Source organism: Chenopodium quinoa, unplaced genomic scaffold (assembly GCF_001683475.1).
Source record: "Chenopodium quinoa cultivar QQ74 unplaced genomic scaffold, ASM168347v1, whole genome shotgun sequence".
Taxonomy (NCBI): domain Eukaryota; kingdom Viridiplantae; phylum Streptophyta; class Magnoliopsida; order Caryophyllales; family Amaranthaceae; genus Chenopodium; species Chenopodium quinoa.
The window spans coordinates 2,763,236-2,775,088 of NW_018743476.1; the positions used below are offsets into that span (position 1 = coordinate 2,763,236).

Genomic DNA, 11,853 nt, shown 5'->3' on the forward strand with positions numbered 1-11,853 from the left:
AATTGGACAATAAATATTTGTTTGAGTGTGTGTAGTCCTAAACATGAATGTTCCCATTACAGGTTATGGCTGTTCGGTTGAACAAGGTGTTTATCCCTTTTGAACCGCTGCTTGAAAATATGACTGCTTGGCTGTAATTTCCACCTCCTGTTTATGCATTTGCAGATGCTGATAGGAATAATTTTTGCCTAAGGATTAATGGACCAAATAGTGCATCTCGTTTTTTATTTTATGGTGGAGATGCCAGTACTGCAGCAGAATCCCGTGAAAGGGCAGCTCAAAAGGCTGTAAAAAAATTAATTGGCCGGTTTGGGTTAAAGTAGGTGATTTCACATCTGATCGTGTTAAGATGTTTCAATTGTGTATGAAGATGTTTAGGCACAAGTGTGCTGAACTTTTGCTAGAGAAAAGAGGAATACAAGATGTTGGTTCAGGTCAAGGGCCTAATCTACTAATGGAGAATGTTCATGTTGCAATTAACTATGTTCAGTTCTTAGGTATAATTATGAGGAAAACTGGTGCTTCTGTCACTCCTATAGAAACCACTTGGGTAGAGAGTCGTGGTTTTATTTCTTGGTTAATGGTTACTTGTCCTCGTACCAATACTAGGATTGAGTGCATTTTTAGTGATCCTTGCCCTGAAATAAGTAATGCTGAGCAAAGAGTTGCAAAGAAAGCTATTTTTTTCATAACTTGTAAGTGAGAATGTTGCCTCATAAGAGAGAACTTTATGGTTTTAAAGGAACATCTTGAAAGTCTACAGCAAGTTCCTAAACAAATTGACACCGTATCTTGTATACCTGATGACGGATTTACTACTCCAACTGGTGAAGATTCACAGGTTCCTGTCACCACTATTCTTCCACACGGTCCTGTTAAGCGTAAAAAGATGTTAGAGTTTTCTTATGTGAAGGACATGTGCGCAGGGACTTCTAATAGGATGGTGGTTGAACTTCCTGAACTAGAAGATGTATTTAAGGCTGCTAGGTTTCGTTAGCTTGTTTCATTAGCTGCTATGTTTAAGAATTATCTTAGATTTTATTAATCTTTTTAGGTTAATGTGTTTAGGAAATATCTCCTTGCCTCTTTTGTAAACCTTTCTCTAGATTGTATGGCTATTGTAATTCAGGCAGCATGTTCTTGCCTCTTTTGTTGTAAGAGAATTTCTGCTTTGCATATATGAAACAGCCTAGGTTGTATTATCTTTAATGTTATTATATAAAGTATCTGTTTATTTGTTATTAACAATCTGTCCTTCCAAAGTACTTTTTTCTTTGAGTTTAAATTGTCTTTGCCTATTTCAAATTCTCGTATGTCAATCATTAATTTACCATAAGTACATATATTTGATTTTTGCAGGACGCACACTCATTTAATTTATAACAGAGCCTACACATTATTTGGTGCTACTTATAGTAATGGGTATTTGTTCAACCTGTTAAGTTTCATTACCATTACAGAGTATGCAGTATACTTCTACATTGGTAATATTGTAGAATGAAAATGTTGGTTTTCAGACATGTGTATTTGTCTTTTAATAGATTACCACTCTGGGATACTTCGATTATCTAAGAAAAGTTTCCATAGATTAAATCAGGCTGCAAAGAACATCTCAGTCAGCATTTGCAAGGTATAAAGTACAATAATTAGTAATGTTTAAAATGCCATAAGACATCATTCCTAATAATCGTTAACTATATTTTTTCCATAGCTCATCAGCAAGTAGCAATTCCACTAAAGTTCCACAGGCTGTTAAGCCTCGAGTATCAAAAAGAAATCGCAATGTTACTGAACATATGGAGATTCAAGGACACGGGTATATGATTAATTAAGTTTCTTTCATTTTTGATTTCTTCTCTTTTCTTTTCCTGAAAAGTTTTTGCATACATTGTTACATCATACTTATAATAGCATTTCTAATCTTTAAAATAGCGCCCATGTAACACCAGCTAAAAAAACGCTCAAACGCATTGAATCAGACTTCAGAAAGGTAATGGCAATGAATCAAAACTATTTATGTATTGTTGTTCTGTTTACAGACCTGTTCCTATTGTATTGTTTTTAAGGCTATTACACTTTAGCTTAATAATATATTGGACTAATTCTCAGTAGGTTAGATTGAATTGGTTCTTCAGTGAAAACGAGAACCTCTAAAATGAGTCGAAGTATCCAAGGATCTGCTCCATTGCTTCTACCTAGGAACAGTGATCAACGACATAAGACTACTAAATCTTCCAAAAAAAAAGGGGGGTTCTGCATGAGGGTAACAACTTAATTTGACCTTTGTGCTCTATACTTTACTAAATATGACATTAGTAGAGTATTATTTGATTAAAGTCTTTATTGTTTATGACATCTTTAGATATCCTAGCTACTGCTATTGATCGTGAAATACTAGCACATCCTTTGAAATTACCTGTTCCTGGCCAATGTGACAAGTGTAGTGCAAAAAAGTTTGCATTTGAGTCTCTTAATTTTTGTTGTGGTGATGGAGAGATAGAAATTGCAGCAAATGAATATCCTCCTGAATTAGCACGCTTATTTACATCTCAAGATGAAGATGATATACACTTTCGCACATATGCAAGGCTATATAACAACTTATTTTCCTTTAGCTCTATTGGTGGGAATTATGATGCAGACACTTACAAAGGCATTTACGTCTTCAAGTTGCATGGGCAGCTATATCATTATGTATTACCTGAAAAGAAAACTCCTAAATATTTACAGTTGTATTTTTTATGATGGCCAGCATGAACCTAAGAACAGACTTGCTTGTTTTCCTGAGTTAAGGGAAGATGTGATTGACATTCTCATGGGTATCTCATTGCAAAATCCATATGGTGCATTCTTTCGATCTTTAAAAGAAAGACGGGTCACTGCTGATACTAAGATTGTTCTAAATCGAAATACAGTATTAGATCAACGAGTTTATAATGCCCCTGCTGTAGATGATGTTGTAGTCATTTGGCCAGAAAATGCTTCAAGAGCGAGAGTTTAAGTCCTCACATAATGGTTTCTGGAAAATCAAATGAATCTCATCGAATATACCATAACTATGGCGGCTATGACCCACTACAATATCCTTTGTTATTCCCTCGTGGTGAATGTGGCTGGACGCAAGGACTTAAAAAAAAGTCATGGAGGTTCAAGGCAAGCAGCTATACATACAGATCCTGTACAGTCTTGTGCTATACACACAACTGAAGAGTTGTTGGAGGACGAGGGAACACGTATACATTTCATACTTGCAATCTTTAGTCATATTTTTATGTATAATATATCACATATATGGGACAATTAATGAATCTATTCTATATTTGTGTACATAGGAGCACGAAGAAAGAACATTAGAGCAGATAAGTTTATTTCTCCACGGGAATATTATGCTTATAAGCTCCAAATTCTCCCCAATAACATGTTGCTATGAGTTGGTAGATGCCTTCAGCAATATATAGTTGATATGTATGTGAAAATAGAAAACACCCGGTTAGATTATTTTCATAACAATCAGGAAACCATCAGAGCTGATCTTTATCAAGGTATCCTTGATTCAATAGATTGTGGAGAAAAAGTAGCATACAATGTTGGGCGTAGAGTGATATTACCTCCAACTTTTCTTGGAGGGCCACGAGACATGAAGAAGAGATATTTAAATGTTATGGCCTTGGTTCAGATGGTAAACCTGATTTCTTTGTAACCATGACTTGTAATGCTAATTGGCCAGAAATTAAGCCTAAGTTAGCTGCAGGTGAATTAGCACAGAACCAACCTGATTTAGTTGCCAGAATCTTTAGAGCAAAGCTGCTTGCACTAAAAAAAGAAATTATGGAGAAAAAGGTTTTGGGCGAAGTTGCTGCAATGATCTATGTTGTAGAATTCCAAAAAAGAGGACTACCCCATGCTCATTTTTTGATAATTCTGAAGCCACAATACAAATTGAAATGCCCTGCTGACTACGATAGGTTTGTATGTGCTGAAATACCTTCTGCCAATGATACTATGCTACGAAAAATTATACTTGGACATATGATGCATGGTCCGTGTGGTGAATTAAATCAAGAATGTCCTTGTATGCGTACAAATGGGCTAAAAAAAACTTGCAAGAACAAGTATCCAAAACAATATGCAGCTGAGACGACAAATAACAAAGATGGGTATCTTATTTACAGAAGGCGAAACACTGGAGAAAAGGTTAAGATCCGAGGAGCACAGCTTGATAATCAGTGGGTTATTCCCTATATTCCATATCTGTCTATGCTATTTGATTGCCATTTAAATGTTGAAGTATGTTGTACTATTAAGGCAGTCAAGTACTTGTACAAGTATGTATACAAGGGCCATGACAAGATTTCATATACTATTGTACCTGATGCTACCAAACCTATTGATGAGATTGAACAATATCAATCAGGAAGATGGGTATCTCCTTGTAAAGCAGCATGGAGAATTTTTAGCTTTGAATTGTTTGAAATGTATCCCCCAGTGCTTCCTCTACAAGTGCACTTACCAAACATGCAAATTGTTCATCTGCACCCTCATGAGAAACTGAATTCTGTTGTTGCTAATTCAAAGCGTTTTAGAACTCAATTGACTGAGTTCTTCGCTGTAAATGCAGATACTGAAGGTGGAACAGGTCACTTATATGGAGAATTTTGTGAACAGTATAGTTAGGAACGAAACAATAAACAATGGAAGCAGAGAGTTTATGATAGATTTTCTGTTGGCAGGTTAGCATTTGTTTTCCCTGCTGAAGGTGAGCGATTCTCCTTACGCTTGTTGTTATTGAATGTCAGAAGTCCTACATCATTTGAAGACTTACGCACTGTCAATGGCCAAATCTATCCTACATTTAAAGAAGCAGCATTGAAGTTAGGCTTGATAGAGCATGATGATATAGCCAATCTAACTTTATCTGAAGTCTGTCAAGTTCAAATGCTTGTTGCTTTGCGCCGTTTATTTGCAACCGTTCTTATGTTTTGTCAAGCAATTGATCCTGAAGCTCTTTGGCATAAATATTACTCTCATTTGTCTGAAGATTACCGCCTGCAATTTCCAGATAATTCTCAGAAGATTCATCGCCTAACTGTAAGAGCAATGGAACAGTACCTTGAAGGTATGGGGAAATCTCTTGCTACCTTTAGCCTTGAACATCTCAATAGCCAATTTGATGAAGAGTTTAGAAGAACAAAAGATATAATAGATGCCTTAGATGCACCTATTCCAGAAGAATGTTTAAATTGTCGCTCAAGGTTAAATCCTGAACAAAATGTTGCATTTACAAACATAATGCAATATGTTATGGAAAAAAAACCTGGTGCATTTTTCATAGATGGCCCCGGAGGAACAGGCAAAACTTTCTTGTATAATGCTTTGTATGCAGAAGTTTGTCTTATGAATAAGATTGTTCTACCTACCGCAACATCAGGCATTGTGGCTGCAAATATTCCATCAGGTCGTACAGCTCATTTTAGATTTAAAATTCCAATTGATAGTGAAGCTTCTTTAGCCCGTGATGTTCCCAAACAAAGTAGCTTGGTTGCTCTTTTGAAAGAAGCAACATTAATAATATGGGATGAAGTTTCAATGGCCAAAAAACAAAACATTGAATCACTAGATTTACTACTACAAGATCTATGTCAAAATAATGTTTTGTTTGGTGGAAAAATTGTGGTATTTGGAGGTGATTTTAGGCAAGTTCTACCAGTTGTGCCTCAGAAGACAATGAAGGAAGCAGTTGAAACTAGCATTGTTACATCATATGTATGGCCTAAATTTATAAAATTCAAATTAACAAAAAATATTAGAGCTCGAGAGGATCTATTGTATTCTGCATTCTTACTTGCCTTGGGCAATGGTGACCTACAAGACACTGAAGTTGCTTTCATACGGTTGCCTACTACAGTTACACAAACTTTTGAAAATAAAACAGATCTAATCTATGATCTAACAAGAGCAACATTCCCTGAGATAACTGAAGGTCACTTTCACCCTAACACTTTTACTAAGAAGGCTATTTTGACACCACTGAATGATGATGTAGATTCTATTAATTCCTTTATGATCAATGACTTTCCTGGGAAGCCTGCCACATACAAGAGTTTCGATACCATGCTAAATGACACATGCAATGTCTATCCTACATAATTTACTAATAGCCTCTGTCCAGGAGGAATGAGTCCTCATGAACTTACATTGAAAGAAAATTGTCCTGTCATATTGTTAAGGAATCTACTTCCTTCTTCAGGGTTATGCAACGGCACCCGCCTTATTTGTAAGAGATTTTTCCCTAATGTTATTCAATGTGTCATTGTTGTAGGCCATTATAAAGGAGAAGAAGTTTTCATTCATAGAATTAATTTGAGGCCTTCTGGTTCAACCAACTATCCATTTCAATTTGAAAGGAAGCAATTCCCTATCAAGTTAAGTTTTGCAATGACATTCAATAAGTCTCAGGGACAAACAATTAACCAAGTGTCGATATATCTGCCTCAACCATGCTTCTCTCATGGACAGTTATACGTTGCTTTGTCCCGTGCCAAAAAAAAAAGATGTAAGTGTTTTCTCTGCCAAGCCTCCAGAACAGCATGCACCAAAGACTGTAAAGAATATTGGATCATATGAAGTCTTAAGGCTAGCAAGTATTGCCAATCATTATTCAGAAAAATGCACTTGAACCTAGAATATAGCAGCAGTAAGCATAAGGTATGAAGCTATTAGATACCATCATATAGATGTACATCTATTGTACTGCAATCAATGTTGTATTTGTTATAGTAAAGTATGTGACAAAAGAGAATGTTCCAACTTATAAGAAATGGTAAGAATTTACATATTTGTATGACAATATAATAACTATGCAAGTATATGATGCATATAAAATTGGTACTACCAAGGCTAAATGGCTAAATGTCTCATAACCAATAAAATTTTACGTATTATTAACCACAATGTATTTTTTGTGAAAGATTATTAATACCGAGGACACCGTAATGTTACTAAGTTATGTAGTTATCATTAGTAATCAAACTTTCTATACATACCTTAGTCTATATTTAGTAGAAACATGTAAAAATTAAAATTAATTTCTTTGTCCTTTCCAGATAACTTGATAAATTAAACAAGCCCATTCAATATTTATTTGGGCTTAGCTATTTTATACAAACATTAAAAATTAACATTTACAATACACACATCCAATATATTTACAAGTACGATTCTTATCTTATAGGTTAAGTATACAATATTCTTATTTTAATGAATAGTTCTATTGTTTACCTAGACAAGAAATCAGTAGGAGTAGTTAAGGCAATTGATAACACTTTAGTTTATTACCACTACTTTTTTCTACACTTCTTTACATCAAGGATAAATATCTAAATATTTCTGTCAAAAAAAAAAAGGATAATTATCTAAATAGAGGTATGGTCTTAAGTACTGTTACTATCAAAAAGGTCTAAATAGAAGTATGGTCTTAGGTACTTTTAGTATTTAAAAATAGTCTACAATACTTTTTTACTTCAAATACTGAGGAAATTTAGAAAAAAAAAAAAGTACGAAAACAATGCAATATTCAATTGGAATATGCATTGTACAGGAATGAAACTGTCAAATTCCCTTTTTAGATCCTTTGCCTTGCCAAATTTAATAATCTCAAAAAAGATATGTGGCTGCCTTTTCTCTTCTTCATTTGCCTGTAAATAGCATGCTTCCTTATTGAAGTAAACCTGTCTTGAAGCTCAGTTACTTACTCCTTGCAACAGGTATATCTTCTTCTCTAACTCTAGCAATTAATTGTGTTCAGAATGTTGAAGGATTCGTTAGCTAAGAGCATGAACAATTTGCACAATAATACTAGAGCAATAAATACATATATATTTGATGCTATGGTCCTATGTTTCACTACATTCTCTTGGATTATAGTATATAAATGCTTTGAATTTTCCTCTGTTTTCATTCATGTCTTTGTCAAACAATTACTAAATTATACCTCATTAATTAGGTATATACATGTAGAACATTTTTGCATTATAATGTGACTTGCTACTTTATACAAAATTACTTAATCAAATTTTGTATAAGAAAAACCTTCTTTAAAAAAAATTGTAATTGAAGACACATAGCATAAATAAATGCAAACTAGCATATAAATAATACAATTATATCTCTTACAAGTTCTTTGCTATTTGATTTTTAAGAAATTATAAAGAAATCTCAAGGACTGTTGCTTTAGATCTATTTTATGGTGAAAGTTATGTTCTTGAAAAATATACATAGTCAAGACACAATACCCAAAAAAAATCCTAATAAATATGATATTATGTGTGTTACTAATATAATTTACCATTTGATTTTTAGAAATAATAAGATATCAACATGAAGTTTGAACCTGTCTTTCTTGATGAACTCAATACACAAAGTAAGGATTATAAGGTTTCAGTCACTGTTGCTGAAAAAGGGCGTGTCCGTGATTCACCCAAAAAACCTGGGGTTACTTTCCAAACTCTGATCCTTGAAGATGCAAAGGTATATGTACTTTGCTAATTTATTATCTTCTACAAAAAAAAATAGAATTATAACATGTTCTAAGGTATATAGTTCTAATATGTAGGCTAGCAAATTTGTTAAAATTTAGTTACTCTACTTCTTACACTACAATGAAAATGTTAATCTAATTTAGTTACCAATCTGTCAGATTATTTAATGGTAATTTAGTATCAAATTAATATTTCAGAACAATCATAATTACATAAATGCTACCTTCTTCTTAGATTCAATATAGAGAGAACATATGTGATGCTAATTGTCTTGGTTATTGTTGTATGTCATAGAAAAACAAAATGCGGTGCTCATTATTTGGAGATCAAATACCTACCTATGGAGAAGTGTTTGTTCCAAAAGGAAAATATGAAATATCTAAGACACCTATAAGTGTTGTTGAAGGTAATTAGAAGAACTTCCATATCAAATGACAATTGGACGACAAACTGTTATACAAAGACTAGATTCGGAAACAGGTCCAATTGTGCCTAAATATCAGCCATTGTTCACTATTCCAAGAGCTGTAGATCCAGATGGAAGATATGGTAATTTCATTAGTGTTAGTTGTTACCATATACTTTGAACAACTTTAATCAAACAATGTCTACTGCTTTGCTATTATATCTGATTTTTAACAATGTATTTATTTCTAAAAATCAGATGTGGTTGCCATTGTCCTTTTTGTGGAAGACCAGCCACAAATGATTCCTAATATTCGTGGCCGTGATAGTCCAGTTCGAGAAATCTAGTCACTGACACAAGGTTGATTCTTAAACTTATATTCAAATTTACATGCTGTTAACAACATAATTGCTTATGCAAATAACTCATGCTATCTTTACATCCTCCATTAGCCAAGAAAGGCCAATCACAATTTCTGCATGGAACGATTTGGCTGGCAAAGAATGCGATGCATTGTGTACTTGGGCTGAAAAATTTAATGTGATTGGATTCACTGCTCTTAAGAGTCGTATGACAAAAGGTATCTTCCTAATTCCTTATTAGATTATCTATTGCTTTTTACAATTAATAAAGCATATATAAACACCTATGGACATGTATTTTGCAGCAACAGGATTCTCATTGAATACTACAATGTCTACTCGAATCATTCATGAGCCAAAAGGTGACAAAGCAGATGTGCTTCGTGAATGGTAATCAACAACTAAATAGTAAATTCTTAGTTACATCAAATAAAGAATGTTATTAACAATTGATACATTCACATTACAGGGCTAAGATGTATCCCCAAATGTTACTTGGTAGGCAGGAAAAGGTTCTTAATGTCCGTTATCCAAATACTGTCAAGAACGTTGTCACCATTGCAGAGCTCAGGGCCAGAAAGGTTTATATAACTTTACATGCATTGTTTACTAAACACAACTCTAGATCAGAAATCCCTTACATTGTTCCTTGGATTATTGAAATAACAGGCAATCCACACTATGCAAAATGAAATTGCTCGGATCAAAGTAACAATACCTGAACCTGAGATGGAAAGACTCAATGCATATGTTGGATGCCAAGGCTGTGGAAAACGCACTAACATTCCAGTTGGAACTTCTTTCCCTTGCAATGCTTGTAGGAAAAGGGATAGTGTCTCTTCCCACAGGTAGAATTTAAACTTTGGTCTATTCATGCAATGTATACTTGTATAAAAATAATGCTTTGTCATATGATTGTAACAGGGTTATCTTCAAGTTCGAATGCAGCGATGAAAGTGGTACTATGACATTTACAACTTTCAACGATGCAACAGAGAAACTTTTTCGGAAATCATCCACTGAAATTTTCAACATCAAAACCACTGTAATATTCTACTTCTTTTATTTACTGCAAAAGTCTAATTGAATTTTTATGATTTCCAGTCTGCTTTTGTGTTATAATGATTTTGATGGTCAGTTATTATTGAACCTATTTTAAAATGTTTGGATTATGTTTCATAAGCACAACATAATTTTAAAAGAAGAATCTCTTAGTGGTTGAGTTTTTCTATCCAGCTCCAACTTGTGGCTATTTTGAACTGTCATTGCAGCATTGCATATATAGAAAAATTAAATTTTATATTTGCGACACTTAAAATATAGAACCAAGTAGCTTGTATTTTTTATCTTTATTGGTTTCTAATATCTGAAGCTTATCCAACATTATTGAATTCCTATAATATTTACTTCCTTTTCTTACTTTGTTTGATCTGATTTTTAAAATTCCTTTCTATATTCTTACAGTTCTGTTTATTTACCATTTTGATGCTACTTTTCAATTGATTTGTTGAAATTCAATATGCTATAAGGTGTAAAACCTGCTCTTCTAACAAAACTATTTTTCCCTTCTTAAGAAAAACAAAGTACACATTTAGAAAATTACATAACCGTTCTAATCAAATTTTCAGGAAGATGTAGAAGCTTTTAGAAAAAGACAAGAGAAGCTATCAACAAAGCCTTTCATATTTCAAGTGACACCTTCACAGGAACTCGAAACTAACAATGTCTTAATCTGGACTCTCAAAGATGTTGAAATAATAGATGATGTTAGCATTCCTGAAGTTGCAAATTCAGCATATGCAGAACTCTCACACCCACTGATGATAAAGCCATCTGATAAAGGCAAGGGAATTGAGCATGAATTACTGCTGGAAACAGAAGCTCATGGAAAAAAAACATCTGTACTTGGAGTATGGATCAACCACTGACTACAACCAGATCCCTGAATACTTGCCTGATGATATTTTAGCTGAATTTACTCAGTTTCAAGAATACAAGCTTTCTCAACAGTTCTTTGAAGAAAAGGCACCCTTGCCTCCACTCACAATTTCTGAACCAGTTGATAATCAGAAAATGAAGGTTGAGTATTTGAATTTTTTTTCGATTTTGAAGGATTTTTTTTTCCGATTGGATTTATCCATATTCAATAGTTTTTTGGATTTTGTAGATAAAAATAAATTACTTTAAAAGGAATGAATTGAGCTAAATGAAAAAAATGAGCTAAATGAAGAAATTAAGCTAAATGAAGGAATTGAGCTTAATGAGAAGTTGTTCAAAAATACCTCAATATTGGTCTCTATTATAGAGAAAAAAAAAATAAAGACGTTGGTAATTTTTTTTTTATTTGTATTTTTTAATTTATTACCGTTGCAAAAATTTGCAATGACAATAATCTAGCCGTTGTATGCATGCGTGGTGTCATCCAACAATATTGTCGTTGGTGTCATATGTTGCAAGTACATGCAACTTTTCCTTTTTCTTCCTCCAATTATAACCTGCCACTTGTCATTTACATTTTCATGACCACATTTCTAGTTTGGTCATCTTT

General features: G+C 33.5%; 2 protein-coding genes across 2 annotated transcripts; both read left to right on the forward strand.

Annotated features, from left to right (window-relative positions):
- The first annotated feature begins 3,702 nt into the window (after positions 1 to 3,702).
- LOC110739432 lies at positions 3,703 to 6,147 on the forward strand. The gene is made up of 2 exons (XM_021919891.1): positions 3,703 to 4,664; positions 4,731 to 6,147. Exons 1-2 carry the CDS (start codon positions 3,703 to 3,705, stop codon positions 6,145 to 6,147), a joined length of 2,379 nt encoding a protein of 792 aa, XP_021775583.1.
- A 2,821-nt stretch (positions 6,148 to 8,968) lies between these two features.
- Positions 8,969 to 11,645, forward strand: LOC110739433 (replication protein A 70 kDa DNA-binding subunit B-like). The gene is made up of 8 exons (XM_021919892.1): positions 8,969 to 9,086; positions 9,202 to 9,289; positions 9,396 to 9,523; positions 9,611 to 9,695; positions 9,775 to 9,886; positions 9,975 to 10,153; positions 10,230 to 10,350; positions 10,934 to 11,645. The coding sequence occupies exons 1-8, from the start codon at positions 8,969 to 8,971 to the stop codon at positions 11,231 to 11,233; spliced, it is 1,131 nt and encodes a 376-aa protein (XP_021775584.1). The 3' UTR covers positions 11,234 to 11,645.
- The last annotated feature ends 208 nt before the right edge of the window (positions 11,646 to 11,853 follow it).